Source organism: Drosophila subobscura, chromosome U, assembly GCF_008121235.1.
Source record: "Drosophila subobscura isolate 14011-0131.10 chromosome U, UCBerk_Dsub_1.0, whole genome shotgun sequence".
In the NCBI taxonomy this organism is placed as follows: Eukaryota; Metazoa; Arthropoda; class Insecta; order Diptera; family Drosophilidae; genus Drosophila; species Drosophila subobscura.
Genome location: NC_048534.1, coordinates 17,967,671 through 17,989,339, shown reverse-complemented (window position 1 = coordinate 17,989,339; position 21,669 = coordinate 17,967,671). Strand labels below are relative to the sequence as shown.

Here is a 21,669-nt window from a genome sequence, read left to right as displayed (position 1 = left end):
TTATCCCTAAAATGGTCTCACATTTCGCCTTTGTCTCAGTCAATTTATATTTTCCCTGCGCCTCAAATTCCTTCGAATTTTGCTTCATCCACAGAACTTTCCTTCATCGGAATTTAACGGTTCTTTAGCATAATTCAAATTTTACTCGCTACTTTCATATTCCCACTCTCTCGCGCTCTTCCTTCAGCATTGCTCTCTCTTGTGAGCAGAGTCCCAAAAGAGCGAAGGAATTTCCGGTGCGAACTCCGAAAATGTGCCACGCGCAGACTCAACAATTTAGCCGGCAGAATTCAGCAACAAATGTTTATGATACCAAAATTGATAATAAACAAAACGTGGAAGGGAGCAGAGAGGAAGAAAAGAGCAAGAGGAATAGGAAAACATAAAAAAAGGAAGGAAAAATAAATACTTTGAATATTTTTCAAAGGTTAGAAACAAATTCTGAAAAATAAATTTAAAAATATTTTTACATATTTCTTTACACTTCCCACAATTATCTCTCCTTTGTGCACAAAATCTTATCACTATTACTTCACAGCCCCCTCTCTCCGACACACATTTTCCCCGCTAGAACAGCTGTTTGCCCTGCAGGAATTTACTCCGAAAAACGAAGCTCTCGCCGCACACGAGCACGGAGCGGGCAGCACACCCGAAGCTTGGAAAATTCACCACCCTAACGCGAAACATAACTGTGGAGCGTGCGACGGGCAGCTCGGTTCTGGGTACTCTGTTTGGTGGGGCGCCACAGTCACGTCCTTTGGCCTGTCTTCAGTTGAGTTTTGGTTACTGGCGCCAACGGTTTACGGGTCGTTCCAGACAGCGCGTTTCGGGCTTTTAGCGATTGGGCCAACTTCGTCGGCAATTGGCAGCGGCAAACATAAACAAACGAAGTGGCATGCCTCCTATCAGTGTTTGACTTTCGTTGGTATTTAATGCTAATTTGTGCCGCTGATAATGGGGCAAGTGGGGCAAGCAAACTGTGGCCGTGTGCTCACTGGCCAAACGGAAGCGGAAGCCGCGACTTAAGCCGCACAATAAAATGTAAACTCACGGAAATGTCACGAGAAAATGTTGTGTGCCAGTGAATAGAGGAGAAAGGAAACCGAATAGAGAATCAAACAAATCCCAGCCCCAGAGGCAGTCCTGCGGGAGTCCTCTGTGTGCGCTCTCGCGTATGTGTGCTCCTGTGTGTGCGGTTCAGGGCAAATAAATGCAACGCCAAACGCTTTTTTAGCCAAGTTTATCTTGAGGCGAAATACTCTAAAAAAAGAAGGAAAGAAGAGAAATAGAAATAGAAATTGTACTTGTAAAATGGATTTACGTTTCGTATTCATCGTTTTTCTGCTCAAGTGGACCCATGCCCAAGGTAAGTGTACGGTAAGGGCGGTGCCATGCCCGATCCTGGGTGTTTGCTTGGCATTCTGTTTGTCCTGCAGCTGCAGCAGAAAGAGCTGCCAAGTGCACTTCACTTGCACAACAAAATGTGCCATAGCGAGGAGCAAAGTGCACGCTTTTGACTTCTGTTTACGGAATGTTTGAATGCAGAGATATTTGTATGAGTTTTCCATCGTAATGAGTTTCATTTAGCCGGGGATGGCAGTTGCTTCTCTGCCGAAAGGTGTTGCATGTGGACTACATCGATTTGTTTTTGGTTGAATGGTGATGCTGTGGATGGAATAAAAGTGGAACTTTAATGGGGGAAAACATTTTGGGGCCGAGAAAATATTCTTTAAATTTTTAATTCATTTTTTGCAATAGAAACAAAGGTGAAGCGCCTCAAAGGTCTAAGCTCCAATTTTTGTATGACAAAAGTTGATATATTTGATTGAATTTTATGAATATTTTTCACTCAATAAAACCTTCAAAAAAAATACCGCAAATACTTGCAAAAATTATGTTTTACTCCCACGCACTTAGCCACAACGAAACCCTCGTTTATCCACACCCAAAACGCTTACCCAAATTTAGTTATCCACTTGCTTGGCCAGTTTAAGTCACAGCTTAAGTTTGCCAGACGCAGATTAACATATTTCCAGCTCAATTTCCAATCCATAAAGACAGAGAGAGGCAGAGCATAAATCCCATTTCATTTGGCGCATTGATTGCTTCCTGCAAACGGAAAACTTTTATCCCTCCCCCGCCCCGCACAATCATTCATAACTCTTGCTTATCTCGGCATTAAGTTGTTGCCATCAAAATCGAGGGGAAAATTCGTATGTGAAAAGTTTGCTATTTCCGCAACTTGCCAAAATGAGTGGAAAATGTTTGGCAAAGAAAATGCGCCCGAGGGCAAGCAGCTAACTAATGGAAAGGAGTGCACGAATGTGAGTGTGAGTGTGAGTCATGGGTGTGTGTGTGTGCTCCCTTTGTTGCATAAAATATGCGCATTTAATAAGGGAGAAGGGAGCATGGGCCTGCCCCATGATGGAAATGAATATGTAAATGTTGGCCCAAAAAAAAGCGAAGAAAAACAGCAGCAAACCAGCCACATAAATGATACAAAAGATACGAACAAATATTTCTTTACATATGAATGTGTATGTAAATATGTACGTAAATATGTATACATATTATGTATGTAACGGGCGTACATCCATTTGTGCTGCTGCTGATCAATTTGCTTTCCTTTTTGGGCGCTCTCTGTGGCGCTTCTCTCTTCGATGTCGTTGTCGTTTTTTGGTTAAGGGCATTTTTATTATGTAGTTCATGCATGTAAACGAATTCAATTGAATAATATCCTGTCATTTTGTTGTTACATCCTCGAACGGTATAACCATTATCCCCCGCCCTCTCCCCACTCCACTCCCCTGTGGAATGGCTGCCTCGTTTGGCATGTCAAAATTTTTATCATCGCACAAAATCCGCCAATGCCAAAAAGGATGGAGGATGTGGAGGAGTAAATAAATAAATCCCGACAACACGCGTGTCGCTCGCTCGCTCCCTCGATGCTGCTGTTGCTGTTGCTGCTGCTGCTGCTGCTGCTGTTCCCCTCCCTTTGCTGCTGCTCCATCAGAAGCTTTCCGAAGTGTGCAATAAATTTCGTGCAAAAAAAGCGGGGATACATATCTATGTACATACAGCTGTATGTATATTGGCATTTTAGTGGGTTCGCTGCTTGTCTCTGTGTTCATGTGTGTGCGCTGTGGTGGTGCATCCAATAAAAACAAATTAAATACTTTTTGGCCAACTTTTGAGCCCGGTTGTGCAAATGAAAAGTGGAGCCCAGTTGGCCCACCAAGTTGTATGCCCCACAAATATCTTATCTGATGCCACAATTCCGCGCGTTGCGCCAGGGAGCTTTATGTTTTACTTCATGTAAACCTACATTAAATGAGTGCTTGGGGCAGAGATAAAACTTATGTGCAACACTTGTTAATTTAACTTTAATTTATTTAGGTATGGAAACACAAAGAAAATAAAACCTTTCGCTTACTTGGAACTTCCATGAAGCAAATCCATTCAGCCACATGATCGGTTAGCTCATGCCAGCAGAACTCCGTTTCTCTTTCCATTGCGACACGTATAACAACAGTGAATTACGCCGCTGCAGCGCACTGGGATCAACTCTCCCAAAAAGCAACTGCTCTCAACGCATAGCAAAAGCACAACGCAAAGACAATCGCTACCTGCGACGCAATTGCCTTTTGTCTCTCACTCTTTCTAACGCACGCTCATAGCTGCACACGCTCAACTCTCGCTCGCTCTCATTACCGCACATCGTTGATCCTCTCTGAGCTTTGCACGCTCTCGCACAAGCACGAGTGCAGCAATGGGACAGGCAAATGACTGAAGCAACGGTAATTCAAGCAAGAAAGTGAGTCACAAATGAAGCAAAGAATTGCGCAGGTAGCAGAAGTTAACACACTGAGAATAGCCGTAAAGTGAATGATTGAGCAGAGGGCAGCCAGAGAATTCTTTGCGTATTCTCCTACATCTTCTGCATAAATATCTGTGTTGTATCACTTACCCCTCAAATTATATGTTATTTATGCAAGCGTTACTTCCACCTAATTGTAACCCATACTCTGTCACTGTATCAACTTTTACAACAATTTGCTTTATTTATAAATTATTCATTTTTTGGTAGACTCTCGCCCGTTGCCAGGCAATTATCATTTTCGGTGGGAAAATGGGAAATTTGGGCTGTTTCGCTCATTTTTAGGCTGTCCCAAAATGTAGGCTACGCAAAATTAATTTCTGTACTCAGCTGAAGGTACATAAATACATGTGTACATGGGTATGTATCTCTGTGTGTGTTTTGGCATGTGCGTGTGCTTATTTATTTGGCAACGGCAGGACAGAGCCAAAGCAACTCTTGTGTCTTGTGGTGCGGCTTGTGCCTTGTCTCTGGGTCTCGGTCTCGGTCTCGTGCCTGGCGGCGGCCAAAAGCAAAGGGCATAAATTTATTTGCCAAAAACACAGAGCAGAGAGATAGCAAGAAAGAGCGACAGAGAGAGTAGGGAAAAAACTTTTGCAGACCGGAATATTAATGAGTATTTAACCTAAATTGTTGCTGCCTTTGATAAGTGCCATGATATATTCCCCATATACCCATACCCATGTCCCATGCGTATCCCCCCCTCCGTCTCTAGTTCTCTGCCCTCCGGTATCAATGGCAGACAGCAAAAACTTTCCATATCTATAAGGAAGGAAGGGTTTTCCCTGGAAGAAAAACGGGTCAGAGTTTGCCTTTAAGACTTACTCCGGGGTGCTGTCTGGGGAATTTCTTGGAGCAGGTATTATTTGGCCAGCCGCAAGTTAATTGAAAAAGCCCAAGAAATTATTCTCTCGCTCTTCTGCAAAAAGGGCGCATAATAAAGTAATATGGAATTAATTTTTGGAGTCTATTAGATGTGAAAATATTTCGAAAATTGAGTGTAAAGGGTTTCAAATATTTCCATTTGATGAATAAAACAGAACACAGTCATAATTGACTAAAAGGTAAAGGCAGGGATGTGCCTAGGAATGCTCAGAAATGCAAGAAATTTGTGCGAAAAGGTGAAGTACATTAAAAGCAATTTGTGGGTTGTTAAAGAGGGTTTATATAAATTCTAAATATATTTGCACAATATTTACTGTAAAGACTTCACACTGTAGACCCACACACAAATTGAATGCAAAGCAATTACCAGCCAGCTTTCAGTCTATTCATAACGTGTGCTCTCCTGGCTTTGGCCAAAATGTAATTTATCTTAGCCTTAGGCCAAAGGACAACTCATTCAGATAGATAGTCCTATTACAGAGCACACAAAAACAGACACAATCCACACGCAGATAGAGGGAACATTTTAATTAATTTCTGCATCAATTGAACGGCTGTCATAATACAAATAAAAGATACACGAACACACACACACACATGCGCGTTCTCTGAACAAATAAATACACAGACACAATTGCATGTATTTATTTATTGAACAAACAATGGAGAACATAAAGGACATGCCAGGCTATGCAGGATACCCATCATTATGGCTATATTTTGATTAAGTTAATTAAGCGATTTTACTCGTCAGTTGTACACAAAACACAGCCAGTGCTCAACAATGCCTATCAACAGCATTTTCTAGCTAATCCACCAGCTATCGCTCCGTCTCTCTCTTTATGTTTCTCCCCCGACATGATTACCCGCTGAGTGCCAAGTGTTTGCCATGTATAAACATAATTCATTTCATTATGGGTGGCCCAAACTAGGCCAAAAACGAACAAAACAACAGCGGGATAACAAGCAGAAACTGCAACACGAGGCAATTGAGCCTAATGAATTGCTCGGTTGAGCCACGGCAGCCGAGGCGCTGGGAGCCCATCAAAAACTTTAAAGTGCTCGAGAATGCCATTAAAAAATAGGAGCAGGCAACAAATAAAAACAAACAACAGCAAAATATAGACCGAAACGCGAGCATAAACAAAAGGAATGCAAATTTCCATAATGAACCAAGGCGAAACTTTGATACTCTCATTGGGGAGAAGCAAAATTTTCACTGCCGTTGTTTTTTGGGTAATTCCCCAGCAGCAAACTAAAACCGCAAGGCAAAGCAAGCAAGAGAGAGATCTTCTGAGTGATTTGGGTTACTTTTGAGCTCTTGAGAGAGTTCTTTGCTTGAGCTAAAGACGAAGCTGCAGCCTCTTGGGGCTTTCCGACGCTATTGCTAATTGACGAAGTTGACGAAGACTGCGGCTCGCTTTCGACTCATCTCTCGTGGGACTCTGTTTGTGTTGTTCTGCTGCCGTGGGCATTGCAGTCCGCGGCAATGCAATCAATGCAATGCAGAGCAGAGCTTGGGCAGCGCAGTTGCAGAGGGAGCGAGCGAGCGGGAGAGCGCGCTTTAGTTGGCAACGACTGCCGAAAAGCGCGATCGAACTACGCTTCGCTGCCGCTGCGCAGCTTGCGCAGAGTCTTAAGCTGAGAGAGAGAGAGAGGACGAAAGGCATGAAGATTATCCGCTACCTGAATGCATTTTGGTTTTGCATATCCCAACAAACATTTAGTTTACAATTCTTATTGAAAATATAACGGCAGTAGAATCTGCCGGAGGAATCTTAATATATCCAGATGGCCGCTATCCCCTTTCCTTAACCCTTTACCCAACAAACGTTACACCCATTGTACTTTGTCTGGAAAAAAAGGGTGTCGTCTATGGCGACATAAACAAGTGTTGAGCATATTTTTTACGGCAAGTTTGATATTTTTTTGCGCACCCAACACCCTCATTCTCTCGCCGACTGTGGTGCCGTCAAGCAATCATAAAGCACCCCAACAACAACAACAGCAACAACAACCTCACAACAAGCGGAAGAAGTGGTAAAAAAAAAAGGAGAAGAATGTCATGCGGTCAGAGTTGATGTCTGGGGAAGTTCGTTCCCCATCGTATAACCGTCTCGCCGGCTTGTTCGCATTTCTCGCGCATTTTTCAAATGTTCCTACCCTTTGGGCGGCAGAGACCGGAAAGGGTCGCGAGTCGCGGGTGCTGGACCTAGAGACCAAGTGTCATTGACATTTTAATGTGCTAATGAAGATGACGACCCAAAAGCAGAAGAAAAATGCTTAAAAACATAATATAATCAAATTGTTATAAAAATAGTCGGCGGTGGGTGGCGCTTTGACGAACTCCATCGGGTCTGCCTTTCCTCCTTTTTCTCTCTCCCTTTGGAAGTTTTGCTGCTTCATTATCGTCATCGCATCGTGAGGTTTTTAATTTTTTTATATTTTGTGGCTCCTCACAGCTGCTTGAGGACTTGCGGTGTTTGCGAGTTGTTGCGATTTTTATTTTTTATTTTCTCTCTGCCATTCTCTACTCAATTTTGTCGCTTCTGTGACTTTGCTTTATTTTCTTCCGCTTTTAGTCCCCGGGTCGGGTACTTTAGTCAATTATGTCAAAGTTGTCAATTCATGAAGCAAAATTGCAGGGCGTTAGTGTGAGCAGCTTTTGTATAGGGGCTAAAAATGTTAAATGTAGGTTATAATTTTGAGTGCAGCCAAAGAGAAGAGAGAGAGTGGAAGCGAGAGAAAGAGTGTGAGAAGTGGACGTAAGAAAGAACCACAACTGCAGTCTGCAGCTGACAAAACAGAAATTAAAGCAGGTGCTAAAAGGGGTTTTTCATTTTGTCGATTTAGCAAAGGATAAACATAAATGGCAAAGTTTGATGTTGTGAAACAAGTTTTGTAAGGGAATAACTTTAGTTTTGCTTTTAATTTGAAGGAATTTGGTATATTTTTTGAACTTAATCAACATTTAAGAAACGTGAAAGCAGCTTTGCAGAAACACGAATTTAATTAGTAGTAGAGCAAGTGGAAATATCCCATAGAATTTCTGCACTGCAATTCCCCTAAAGCCCTTTTAAACTCTCTCCCAAAGTGTAAGCGCTGTGCATTTGCCCCTTCCATTGCTGCACTTGTGCTTGCGAGAGAGCGTAAAGAAAGACGACGCGCTGAGAGAGGATCAAAGAAGTGAGATAATAGGAGAGCGCGCGCTTGAGCGTGGGCAAGAAAGAGAAAGCGAAAAAAGGTAATTGCGTCGCAGGTAGCGGATTGTCTTTGAGCTTTGGTTTCGCTATGAGCAGAGCGCAGCTGAGTTTGAAAAGTTCTGCCCAGTGGCGTTGTAAATGTTTTACGAGTCGCAATGCAAACAGTAACGGAATTCTACTGGCAGCCCGAAATGAACTTATTCTTAATAATAACCAACAACTTTAAAGCTCCCTCTCAAGCGTTCTGCTTAACACTTTCAATCTCAAAACTCTTACCACGCCAATCCTTCTTCGCAATCCTTTCCTTAAGCAGCTTCATCTTATGGGCACTTAAATTTTAGATGCCAGCTAGCAGCCTTTCAGCCTTGGATCTCTTTTTATGACTTATAATTTTTGCCAACTCATTGCCTTTTGCTGAAGTAAAGGACGAGAAATCAGCGCGCCTAACCATTTGTTGCGCCTTCCTGCTGGAACGGCACTCCGCCTCATGGAAGTCTGCATAATTTATCAATGTCAGGACTAGCCCTGCTGATGGACGCACCCAAAAAGCGCCCGACCAGCAGATTGTGACCTGCCCTTGTGTGTCCTCGTCCTCGTTCTCATTTTATTGTCCTTTTGCCTCAGCAGAAATCGATAGACTTGTTGCCAAAAGAAAAGGCCATAAAATTTGAGCTTTTTAACAAGCAAATCGAATGAAAGGCAGAGACGACAACGACGACAGGGATATCGTTGATACGAAAAGAAAAGAAAATGGGGAATGAAAAGAGAAAGGACAGGACATGCCTGCTTTGCTGACCCAAGTCCAAGCTGCTTATCAATGGCCTAAGCTAAGCATTCCTCTCCATTCCCATTGCCAGTCCCCTATCCGTATCCGTATCCGTATCGTTATCCCTAAACATCTCTTGCGAGTCCCCAAAATTTTGTTGACTTACCTTTTGTTCGAGCGGGGAGCTGGACACATTTTATATTTATTAAAAAAGAAAAAAAGAAAGAAAGAAACTCTGGGAGTCCCTTTTGTGTGTGGGTGTAATAGGCATCCGGTCATAAAAACATGAATTGTGGCTCTTAGCAGCAAATCCAATTGGGCATAAATCGGCTTTGTCGCCAGCACATGAGATGGATCCTTCCTCTTACAACGAAAAGTCCTCTTCACCGGGTTCCCGGCTCCTATTTTATGACTCTCCATTGTAGTAGGCCTTGTATTTCATGTGCATTTAAGCACAATGCGCTTATTGACTTAATGACAAATGTAGTTAGGCCTCGTCGCTCTCTCTCTCGCTCTCACCAGATGACTGCTGTCGTGCACTGAGGGAAAGGCAGTTGAAGCTTTTGAGGAATGAGGGGATAAGAGATGCTTTTAATGATGCTTGAGGAATGGCTTTATATTGGTGGAAGTTTTCGCAATGTTTATTCCACGAAATATTGAAGGTACCAAAAATGCTGAAATTAGTTTTCGTGATTTTTCGTGCACTGGGAAAAGTGGGTTTCAATGTGGAAAGAAGTTGCCAAAATGTACCTTAATTTTAGTTTCAGTTTCAGTTTTCCATTTCTTTGAATTTCTCTCAGTGCTCCCCTGCAGTTCCCGTTCCCATTACAACTCCTTCCCCGTCTTCCTAGCTCTCCCCGCTGCTGTTACCGTTACCGTTTCGCCAACGCTGTTTGTGAGCCAAAGTGCTTGAGTTTCCTATTATAAGAGACTTAACTGAAATTGCATTGTGGCCGTGCATCCTGCACTTGTCACCGGCAGCAGCCCCCAAGCTATTTGTTGCTGTTGCTGTTGCTCCTGCTGTTCCTTCTCTTCATTTTTCAAGGATGTTGACAAATTTACAAACGCGAAAGTGAATTTTCTTTCAATTTTGCAACGTCTTAGTCCTGTCTGTCGAGCAGGCTGGCAGGCAGGATGCGCGCCTAAGTAGTTTTTGTATAATTGCACTCGTCATTGTCGGCGTCCTGGCCTCCTCCCTTTAGCTTCGTCTCTGCTCCTGCAACTGCTGTACCTTTGGGTCTTCACTGCCTGCCGTCCTATCTTATTGCAGCTCCTGCTGTGTGGCAGCTACCCCCTGTGGCAGTGGCAACAACAGCAATTAAGGAATGTTAACAAGCGCACTTTTCAACTTTGGCTCGCGGGCCTCCAATCTCTATCTCTCTGGCTGCTGCTGCTGCACTTCAAAGGTGTGTCTGCGTCTCCCTCTCTGCCTGTCTCTATCCTGCTGCCTCCTTGGCCTGCTGCACACTAAATTGCTGCTGTTGTCGCTTCTTTAGCAACCGATTTGAATGGCTTTTCTGCTGGATTTTGTCAATGCAATTTAGGTACAAAAGAGACTTAAGCTACGATTTCTTCTGCCTAATTGGCAGACTCTTTTCTCTATAAAACTTATCACAGTTGCTGCTCTTAAATACTGTAAAACCAGGTAAAATATTCACCAACTTACCCTAGTAAGCGTGCAGTCAACCCTTTTGGTATTCAATTATTCAGACCACTTATTCGTAACCCAGTTGCATTCATAATCATACAATGACTGACACAAGTGGCAGCAAGCCCCCACTTAAAAATCAATTTGCGGGGAGCGAAACTCGAGCGAAACTCTAGCTCTGGTCTCAGGTCTAAGCCGCAGAGACTTTAAGCAATTAAAAATATTAAAAAGAAATGATTGTGAGTCCTAGTTCTAGAAAATATCAATAAAAAATCCCCTAAACTCACTGGATTTTTGCTGAGAAAACAGAGACTTAAAGCGATCCAATTTGTACAGAAAATATCAATAAACCCTTCGAGCTTTAGCCGATATTTTCTTCAGAAATAACATTTGCATCCCTAAGTATTTATTTAACCCCTTCCCTTATACCCTTACCTCACCAAAGGCACCTCCTAATTAAACAAATCTGAAAATAATTGAAAGTTTTCGCTCATAAATCCCAGAGACCCCTAGCCCGAACCCTTACCCTTATCCTGACACAACTATTTCATAGTTTTAGAAAAATTCCCATGCTGACAATTAAGTTAAGCAGAAAACACAACCAGAAAACATGGCACCCCCACAGTAGACATAGCAAAAACAACAACTAAAATGCGTCAAAGGCACGCAACCCTAAGCCCAAAGCAGGACACCCGCCACCCACACACAGGACTACCAGAAGGACGAAAAACTGGTTTCGGTTTCTGCTGGTTAGCAACCCTAATTTACTTTTAATAACTTCATAGGCAGAGAGAGAGCTCTGTGTGGGTGGGTGGAGCGACCTCTCTCTGGGGGGAAGCATTAAAAGTGTCCTTTTTCACATGGACGGAGGACGAATTGGACGTTGCGTTAATTTCGATTTTGCTTAACGAGGGTTAAATGCTCACCCCGCACCCTTCCTCACCCCTTTTTTCAAACAGTTTAACGCAAAGTTTGAGCTTGTCAGCAGCCAGGCCAGGGCTCGTATGAGCGATATCGATAACGATAATTACACATGCAGACATGCTCCCCCTGCCTCCAGCGACCTGCTCCTCATTCTACCGAAACGCATTCAGGTGAAAAATTCAATTTGCAACGTGCAGATAGGCCCGCCAGCACCAGGAACATGTCTAAGTGTGTGATTGGGTTTTTCGTTTTGGGGCAACTATTTCGCCATGGGGCGAGTGGCTGGGGGGAGCTTGGGCATCAAGTGTGCGGCTGCATGACTGAGTGACTTTGCTGTCAGAACATAGATTTGTGATGCAAGAGCGCAGCCAGTCAGCCCCCCACCCCACAAAAAGATTGGAAGAAATCACAGCCAAGACAGGAGACATGTGACGAGGCTGAAATTTGTCAACGTTAGAGATGACACTTTCCAGTGATTCTTAATATTCGATGGATAAGTCAAATAAAGTTAAAGTTCATTAAAATATTTGCTAGTTGGCATCAAATATGATTGTTATGGATAATTTCCCTCCCATCAACAAACGATACTCTTCGACACCTAACACCCATCTGTCCCATCTCTAATCGCCTTCACAGGCGCAGACACATGTCAGCCCACAAATGCAAAGACGAAGCGACAAATCGAAAAGACACAAACAGAAACGAACAGTAAGAGGAACACAACCATAACTGTAAGGAACGAGAAACACAAGCACACAGCCCGCAATGAAGTGAAAGAGAGACACAACCCAAAGTCGTAGCGAGCGAAAGACACAACCAAAATTGAAGAAAGGGAGAGAGGAAGAGTACGGTGAATGCCAGCTTCTGTGATTTCATGCGACGCTGCTGCTGCTGCTGGTGGTGACGCTTCGCCTCGGTTCCATCTTCAGGCAGAGGCCGCCCCATGACCATGTGAATGTCGATGTCGATGTCTATGCCCATTGCCACTGCCACTGCCACTGGGACAGAGCCATTGGCATGCGTTGCCATTGCCTGCTTTTGACAGTCGTTTTGCAAACATGTCGAAGCCATTAAGACAATCATGCGTTCTCCTCCTAACCCCTCTGTAACGACTCTTACAACGCCTAAGCTTTCCCTTACATATATCAAGTGTTTTTTTCGTGACATGTAACAGAAAGGGTATTACAATTTGGTTGAGAAGCTTGGCAGGCACGAAACAACGTTTCTTGCTTCGCTATCGCTGCGACGGCCGAGCAACGGATCTTCCATATGCATTTACCTTTGAGAGAGTGTCACAGAGAGAGAGAGAGAGCGCTTGCTTTGACACCTTTGCTCTCTGCTCAAAAACGTTTCTTGCTTCTCTGCCGCTGCGGCGCGCCGAGCAATTGCGAATGGGCCACATGCGAAGTTGTTTCTCTGCCGCTGCATCGGATCTCTGTGCATAGACCGAAGCTTTAACGCTGTGCAAGCGCCGACTGCGCTGCGCGTGATCTTTTCTATGCAGAGCGAAAACGATGCTGCCGTCGCCACCAAAAGTGTATGCACCACTTCGGTTTGCTCTTCCTTTTTGGCTCACACTTCTCCTTCCACTCTTTTACAGCTTTTCTCTGCTCGTTTCTCTCTCTCCCTTTTGCTGTGTGTGGATTGTTTTTGTGATGCATGTTTTGTTTTTTGAAAAATGGCTGTCGCGTCACTTCTATTGTGTTTTTGAGTGTTTGTCCTTCATACTCTTCATCTGCCTCCAAAAAGCACTTCTCCTCGGCCGCTCTCTGCGGCACTGTCTGTTTGTCACAAAGATTTATGCGTTGCAATTTACACAAAAACAAAACAACGAAAAGCAAAAGCAAAAGCAAAAAAAGTGTTTGCCCAACGTTTAGATTGAGTGGAAGTTGCTTTTGTTTGTGACTGCCTGTAGGTGTTGAAACGGATTCCAATAGTGGGTGGGAGACAGACCAACTCTAGTGGGTGGTGCTGGGCGACAGAGACATTTCTCTAGTGGGTGTTGGCTGGGGAGACACCTCTCCAGTGGCTGGTGGGTTGGGTGACACAGACACTTCTCTAGTGTGGATGCACGAGCCTTTGTTCTACAGGCAGTCATCAGTATTTTTTTTTGGTTGATTTCAAAGTGAAATATTTATTCATCAGGCTGTTAAAATATTTGAGCGGCAGGGTGATCAAAGGGGTGAAGGAAAAAGTTGAAAAGTTGCTTGGAAGAGGCCTAAAAATTTGAATTTTTTCCAAAATATATTTTTTATATATTTTTATATATTTTAGGCACATTAATATTCTCTCTTAATCCAATTAAATGCCACGAAAATTTCTTCCTTTGCAATTCCATTTTTAATCTCACTAAAAAACGTAAACTCCCCTCATTTAATACCCTGCAAATGGTTGCATAAATTCAATTTACTAAAATCCAAAAACAATCAAATTTGATGACCCTTTCCAACAGGATTAAACCGCAAATACAAAACCCCCAAACTGGCTGCCAGCGTCCACGGACTCGATTTCCATTCATAAATATGGCTTAATGCCGCCATTAAGCTCCAAAATGATGATGCAATGAATTTTAATCAAATGCTGAAAAATACAAAACACAAAAAACGAACTCAATGACTTATGAGTGGACATAAAATGGGAGGCAGAAACAAACTAAATGCGGCCCAAAAACTGGCCCAAAAAATGGGGAAATATTCAAAGCAATTCCGCCACTCCACAACCGATTTGAGAGCCTCTCTTGGAGCTCTCTCCACACCCGAAAAATAAAACGCATTGCCGCATAAAAAGTTTTCCAGAGAGCATAAAAAGGGAACACAAACTAATGAAAGGAGCGGGGACAGGGATCGTGGGATAGGGGGGAGACAGCAGCCCCAGAAATACCGAAAGGACACGGTGGAACGACTATAACGACAGATTGAACCCTTCGCTTTTAATGCAATTAAGTTTAATTGAAAATTTTCACTCCGAAATTATGAGACGAACGTGTTGGGACATGACAGCGCAGGACCCACGGAGAGGGAAAGGACCAAGCAACCCCAGCAATCGGGCAGATAGAAATTAACATGAACACGCCGCTGCCATTGTGTGTGTGTGTGTGTGGGTGGGAGAGAGAGGTGCATAGCGAGCGTGCTTGGCACGTACTACACGTGCTGCTCCGCGTTCTGGTTGGGTTCTGGTTTGCTGGAAAAAGCAATCAAGCGTTCAAATCACCAGCTGGCCCCCAAAAACAGGCCAAGCCTGAAGTTTTCTTTGATGCTGCGGCGGTGGAGGAGGAGGAGGATGATACTCCCCTGGCAGGACTTTATTACAAAACAAACAAGCAAAACCAAGTGCGACAGGACAGGACAGGACAGCAGTAGAGTGTCCCTCGCCCCTGTTTGGCATTTAACTTATCTTTTATCTTGATTGCTGTTGACGATGACAGGGATAATGATGATGATGCCGATGTCCCAGTGTCCTGTGTGCTGTGTTCCCCGTCCTTCTGCTGTGATTTTAGTTTACCTGCGGATAGGATTCCTGTTTAAACAGGCGAATGCCCGCTTGATTTTAATTAGCATTTGACACAGCAGCTTGACACGAAGCAGCAGCATCCTTGACTTCTGCTGGGAGTCCCTCTGCTGCCTCTGCTCTTAGTCCTGCTGCTGCTGCTGCTCCTGCTTAATGAGCCATCGCACCACTCGCATTGCCAATGTCCCCACTCCTCCGTGTGCAAATAAAAATATATCCTTGCGGCCTGCAGTCCCGTAACATTTCACGCTCCACAAAGTTTTCTAACACGAACAAAAAAATCAAATAAAAAATAAAGTTTTGGCTTTAAATTTAAGGCGTGAAAGGTGGAAAGTGCCAGGGAATGCCGCGACACCTCAACAGCTGATACTTGGCTTCCATTTAAAAATTCCCAAAAATGGGCAAACAATTCCCAAAGGTTCCCAAAACCTTTCCTTAAAACGCTGCCTGCCCTTTTTCAATTCCCTTACATTTCGCAGCTTGCACTTTAGGCTGCCAAATCCAGCTTTGCAGCGGAGGCTCACAGTTGTGTAGCTCCCACTGGGGAAATTGTAACTGGGGGATAACTGACACTTTGCATCCCACACCCACACAAAAACAACTAAAAGCAGACAGAAAGCCCCAACGAAGGTGAGACATGAAAGCCCATACCAAGGATTTGTCACAGGAAGCGCTGCGCTGAAAAATTCAATGTGAAAACTTTGCATGCAACGAGTGTGTGTGTGTGGCAGGGTGGCAGAGTGTCAGGTATGGCTGGCTGGAGTCTAAGCTGCTGCTAAGGCTGCAGCTGGAGGCAGAGAACGAAGCAGAAATGGGGCCAGAAATAGGAACAGAAATGGAGCTACAGATAGAGCCAGAGCCAGAGCCAGAGACGGAGCCAACTTGCAGCTGCAAAATGCATATCCTCCGGACAGTTGTGTGCCACCTCTGGGGGGTGTGGCTCCACTGCCTGCCCTGGAGCTAAACTGGAGCAATAGTTGGCAATGATTCTGTAGACAAACTAACCCACATGTGGGAGCTGCCAGACGAGCACGAGTAAATGTGGGGTAAATATACATATGTCAGAGCCACCCACAAGGAGCATTGTAATGCATTTATGTGGCACCTCCGAGCGAGGATGGAGAACTCTTCTCCGAGCTGCCTTCAAGTGTGTGCACTCTGGCGTGCATGTCCTGAATTATTTATATTATTTGCACTCTATATGCAGCGGCAGAGAGAAGCCGAAGACCAAGCCCAAAAAAGAAAACATTTAGTCAGCAAAGAAGATCCAGAAATGACTCCCAATCGTTTCAAAATTTGCTACCCAGAGTGTCAGAGGTCAGCGGGGTGTTGGGCCAGCAATTAGAAAGAGTGTCACTTGGGGACACCCTCAAAAATCTACCAAACAAAATACAAATGTGAGTCATTGCCACCCTTGGTCCCATGTCCAGAATTGTAGAATTTATGGTCCTGTTACGGTTTGTTTCTCCCGTTGTTATAGCGATGGACAGTCAATGGGTGTGTGCGTCGCTATGATTCATAACTAAACAAGAGCCACGGACAACAAGCCACAGCACCAGGAGGAGTTGAGTTGAGTTGAGTTGTTTCTTCTACATCCCCGGAAACAATTTGCAGCACACGAAAAAATACACACAGCGAAGCGTTTACAAAAGTTTCATTTGAATAAGGTTTTTCGGGCATTTTTTCTTTGTTTTTTGACTGGTCTGGCAAATGCTTAAGGGAGGAGAAATCATGCTTGCATGATGGAAAATGTTGCCCTTCAAAACTTGAATGAAAGTAGAAGAAATTCTGGCACTGAAATAAGTTTTGAAGGCAGGAACTTGAATGGTTGAAGGCAGAGCTCCTCTTTCGAGTTCAGCTCATTGAGAAATATATTCCCAAAAACATAAAGCATGACTGTAGCCCCAAGGGATTCTTTTATCCCAATGATGAAGCGCCTCATAATAATTCCTAATTAACACATAATTTGTCGCTCGCAAAAGCAGAAAAATTGAGATCCATGACTGACAAAAATGTGAGCGCAACAATGATGATGATGTAGAGCATGATGTGGAGGTCCTAAATTCCATTTTTGTGCCTGTCCTGCCAGCCATATCCATCCATTATTACGCCCGCCTGTAGACACTCTTGCGAGCAGCTGTTCTTGCCTTGCTTTTTCACGTAAATTATAGCAAAAATTTAATTATTGCATTGGACGCGCTCTACTTAAGGTCCTGCAGAGGAGCAGGAGCAGGAGTAGGAGGGAAGCCCGACTAACACAGTGCCTTAGACGGAAGACGAAGGAATCAACAACAAAAGTTGTGTGTCGAAAAGTATGCTACTAAAACAATTAGCAGGTCCTAGAGCCGGGGCTATAATTAAAACAACAATGGGTGTAGCAGGAAGCCGACAGAAAGGGAGAGGGAGAGCGAAAGAGAGAGCGGGAGAGAGCGAGAGCTTTCTCCTTATGGGCTCTGCCTTTGATTGATGATGCGAAAGCAGCTAAAGCCGCTGGCTCCTTGAAGTATGCAACACATAAGCAACTTCCAAAGGCGTTGAAGGAGCCCTCACTTCAGGGGGAGTGTGCGGGGTACTGGAACCAAATAACGAAGGCTCCATGAGAGAGCCATTGTTTTATTTTTGACCCCCCGAGCGACGGCTGCGACGGCAACAAACTATGCAGTGCCCCACCCCGCACACAATAACAACAACAGCAACAACTGCTTGCAGTACTTACAACAATAGCATTGAGAAGGAAAGTTTTACTTTGAGCGAGAGAGGGAACTGTGAATACTCTTTAGCAGGGATCGGCACGCAACCACGCAACAGACGCGAAGCACAAAAACGTTTCTTGCTTCTCTGCCGCTGCGCGCAGCAGATCAATTGTGAATGGGCCACATGCGAAGCTGTTTCTCTGCCGCTGCGTCGGATCTTCTACGGATCGCACACGAAGCTTCTACGCTGCGCTTTAGCCGACTGCGCTGCCCGACCCAAAGCATTTCTACCTGCTGCATGTCGTATTTGGTGGGAAGCGTCTGTAGTGTTAACAGAGACACTAACAGAGCAAGTAACAGCAAAGAGACTAGCTTGTAACTGGGGATAACTGACACTTTGCATCCCACACCCACACAAAACAACTAAAAGCAGACAGAAAGCCCCAACGAAGGTGAGACATGAAAGCCCATACCAAGGATTTGTGAATGGAAGCGCTGCGCTGAAAAATTCAATGTGAAAACTTTGCATGCAACGAGTGTGTGTGTGTGGCAGGGTGGCAGAGCCTCAGGTATGGCTGGCTGGAGTCTGCTGCTGCTAAGGCTGCAGCTGGAGGCAGAGAACGAAGCAGAAATGGGGCCAGAAATAGGAACAGAAATGGAGCTACAGATAGAGCCAGAGCCAGACGCCAGAGACGGAGCCAACTTGCAGCTGCAAAATGCATATCCTCCGGACAGTTGTGTTCGCCACCTCTGGGGGTGTGGCTCCACCAGCTGCCCTGGAGCTAAACTGGAGCAATAGTTGGCAATGATTCTGTAGACAAACTAACCCACATGTGGGAGCTGCCAGACGAGCACGAGTAAATGTGGGGTAAATATACATATGTCAGAGCCACCCACAAGGAGCATTGTAATGCATTTATGTGGCACCTCCGAGCGAGGATGGAGAACTCTTCTCCGAGCTGCCTTCAAGTACATGTGCACTCTGGCGTGCATGTCCTGAATTATTTATATTATTTGCACTCTATATGCAGCGGCAGAGAGAAGCCGAAGACCAAGCCCAAAAAAGAAAACATTTAGTCAGCAAAGAAGATCCAGAAATGACTCCCAATCGTTTCAAAATTTGCTACCCAGAGTGTCAGAGGTCAGCGGGGTGTTGGGCCAGCAATTAGAAAGAGTGTCACTTTTTGGGACACCCTCAAAAAAACTACCAAACAAAATACAAAACAAAGGTCATTGCCACCCTTGGTCCCATGTCCAGAATTGTAGAATTTATGGTCCTGTTACGGTTTGTTTCTCCCGTTGTTATAGCGATGGACAGTCAATGGGTGTGTGCGTCGCTATGATTCATAACTAAACAAGAGCCACGGACAACAAGCCACAACACCAGGAGGAGTTGAGTTGAGTTGAGTTGTTTCTTCTACATCCCCGGAAACAATTTGCAGCACACGAAAAAATACACACAGCGAAGCGTTTACAAAAGTTTTTTTGAATAAGGTTTTTCGGGCATTTTTTGATGTTTTTGACTGGTCTGGCAAATGCTTAAGGGAGGAGAAATCATGCTTGCATGATGGAAAATGTTGCCCCTAAAAACTTGAATGAAAGTAGAAGAAATTCTGGCACTGAAATAAGTTTTGAAGGCAGGAACTTGAATGGTTGAAGGCAGAGCTCCTCTTTCGAGTTCAGCTCATTGAGAAATATATTCCCAAAAACATAAAGCATGACTGTAGCCCCAAGGGATTCTTTTATCCCAATGATGAAGCGCCTCATAATAATTCCTAATTAACACATAATTTGTCGCTCGCAAAAGCAGAAAAATTGAGATCCATGACTGACAAAAATGTGAGCGCAACAATGATGATGATGTAGAGCATGATGTGGAGGTCCTAAATTCCATTTTGTGCCTGTCCTGCCAGCCATATCCATCCATTATTACGCCCGCCTGTAGACACTCTTGCGAGCAGCTGTTCTTGCCTTGCTTTTTCACGTAAATTATAGCAAAAATTTAATTATTGCATTGGACGCGCTCTACTTTGAGGTCCTGCAGAGGAGCAGGAGCAGGAGTAGGAGGGAAGCCCGACTAACACAGTGCCTTAGACGGAAGACGAAGGAATCAACAACAAAAAAGTTGTGTGTCGAAAAGTATGCTACTAAAACAATTAGCAGGTCCTAGAGCCGGGGCTATAATTAAAACAACAATGGGTGTAGCAGGAAGCCGACAGAAAGGGAGAGGGAGAGCGAAAGAGAGAGCGGGAGAGAGCGAGAGCTTTCTCCTTATGGGCTCTGCCTTTGATTGATGATGCGAAAGCAGCTAAAGCCGCTGGCTCCTTTGAAGTATGCAACACATAAGCAACTTCCAAAGGCGTTGAAGGAGCCCTCACTTCAGGGGGAGTGTGCGGGGTACTGGAACCAAATAACGAAGGCTCCATGAGAGAGCCATTGTTTTATTTTTGACCCCCCGAGCGACGGCTGCGACGGCAACAAAAAATGCAGTGCCCCACCCCGCACACAATAACAACAACAGCAACAACTGCTTGCAGTACTTACAACAATAGCATTGAGAAGGAAAGTTTTACTTTGAGCGAGAGAGGGAACTGTGAATACTCTTTAGCAGGGATCGGCACGCAACCACGCAACAGACGCGAAGCACAAAAAATTTCTTGCTTCTCTGCCGCCGCTGCGCAGCAGATCAATTGTGAATGGGCCACATGCGAAGCTGTTTCTCTGCCGCTGCGTCGGATCTTCTACGGATCGCACACGAAGCTTCTACGCTGCGCTTTAGCCGACTGCGCTGCCCGACCCAAAGCATTTCTACCTGCTGCATGTCGTATTTGGTGGGAAGCGTCTGTAGTGTTAACAGAGACACTAACAGAGCAAGTAACAGCAAAAGAGACTAGCAGCGGCCGTCCAACAAAGCTGTAACGATCGCTGCCTTTTAATGCGGCGACAGAGTCTCTCTTAAAATGCGAGCGCAAGCTTTGCACCACGGGCCACATGGTTGAATGGCTGAATGCATCGTTAGGGTATTTTTCCGAGGTAGCCATGCAAATGTGTGTTATTATATACATACACATGGCTGCCTGCACTCTCTCTCTGTCTCTCTTCGCTGCTCCACCCACTTGCTGCTGCTGCCAGTAAAAGGAAAAGAAAATGTTTAAGGAAATTGCAGCAAATATTTTGCTTGTTAAGTGAAACCCAGTTTGGCGAAACGTTTTCTCAGCAATTTCTTCAGGCATTTCGACAAAGTCTTGGTCGCTGGTCCTTGTGTCTACGTCTTCGCCTTCGCCTTCGCCTTGGTCTTGCTACTCCAGCTGCCTGGCTGTTGGATTTTAGTTGCTTTTGGGTTGCTCCTGCACCTCCCATCCGCTATTTGATGCATTTTGCATAAGCGTTGGGCAAATGCCTCTGCTGCTTTTATGCAAATTTCAACCATTTTCCATGTCGTTACATTCTTCTTCCTCTAAGTTTTCCTTTCTATCCCGTACATACGATATGCGCTGCACTCCTCCTGTGTATGTGGCTTTTCCCTGGCATGCAATTAAAACTAAATTAGTAGGCCTCTGGGCCAGCACACAGCCATGTACGGGCAAATCGTTGCAGTTGGCTAAATTTTCAACGTCCACTAATTGAATTATTCAGCTGCAAGTCGCCAAGGTTTTCCCTGGCTTTTCCTTCTCTCTTCTGTTTTTTGTGTGCCGTTCAAACAAACTGGAAAATGAAGCGTAATCAAAACAAAGGCCCGGGAAACCTTTTTTTTAGGTGTTGAACATCACCGCAGGGCCCAAAACCGCACCAGCCCAACTTTTGGTGCTGTCGTGGTCTCGATACCAGCGCGCTCCGGTCCGGTCCGGTCCTTGTGCCTGGTCAGCAAAGATATGCACAAACAAGGACCCCAAAACCAAAAAAAACGAAAATGATGTCCATGGTTGAGCAACCCGAAGGGTGCCCACAACCCCGCAACATGCGACATTTAACCCTCGAATTGTGCAGCGGCGAGACGTCACATTGAATGTTTTTTTTGTGTTGCTCTGCAGGGCGCAAGGTTGATTCACTTTGTGGTGGGATATGCTTAGAGATGAGTGGGAGATGTCTATAAGGGCGTACCTTAATCAATAATTCGTTCCAAAAGATTCCTCAGCTCTGAGACTCTCTTCTTGGCGGCAAAACTC

At 44.6% G+C, this 21,669-nt stretch overlaps 1 protein-coding gene across 4 annotated transcripts in view; it reads left to right on the top strand.

Moving 5' to 3' along the window:
* Positions 1 to 1,165: 1,165 nt before the first annotated feature.
* Positions 1,166 to 21,669, top strand: part of LOC117901452 (roundabout homolog 2) — a 47,450-nt gene continuing 26,946 nt past the window's right edge. Inside the window, exon 1 of one of the 4 annotated variants that reach the window (XM_034812199.1) lies at positions 1,166 to 1,366. In XM_034812199.1, the coding sequence (XP_034668090.1) occupies positions 1,312 to 1,366 (55 nt within the window). In that variant the 5' untranslated portion in view covers positions 1,166 to 1,311. The remainder of the gene's footprint in view (positions 1,367 to 21,669) is intronic. The other 3 variants (XM_034812201.1, XM_034812198.1, XM_034812200.1) reach the window with 3 other exon arrangements.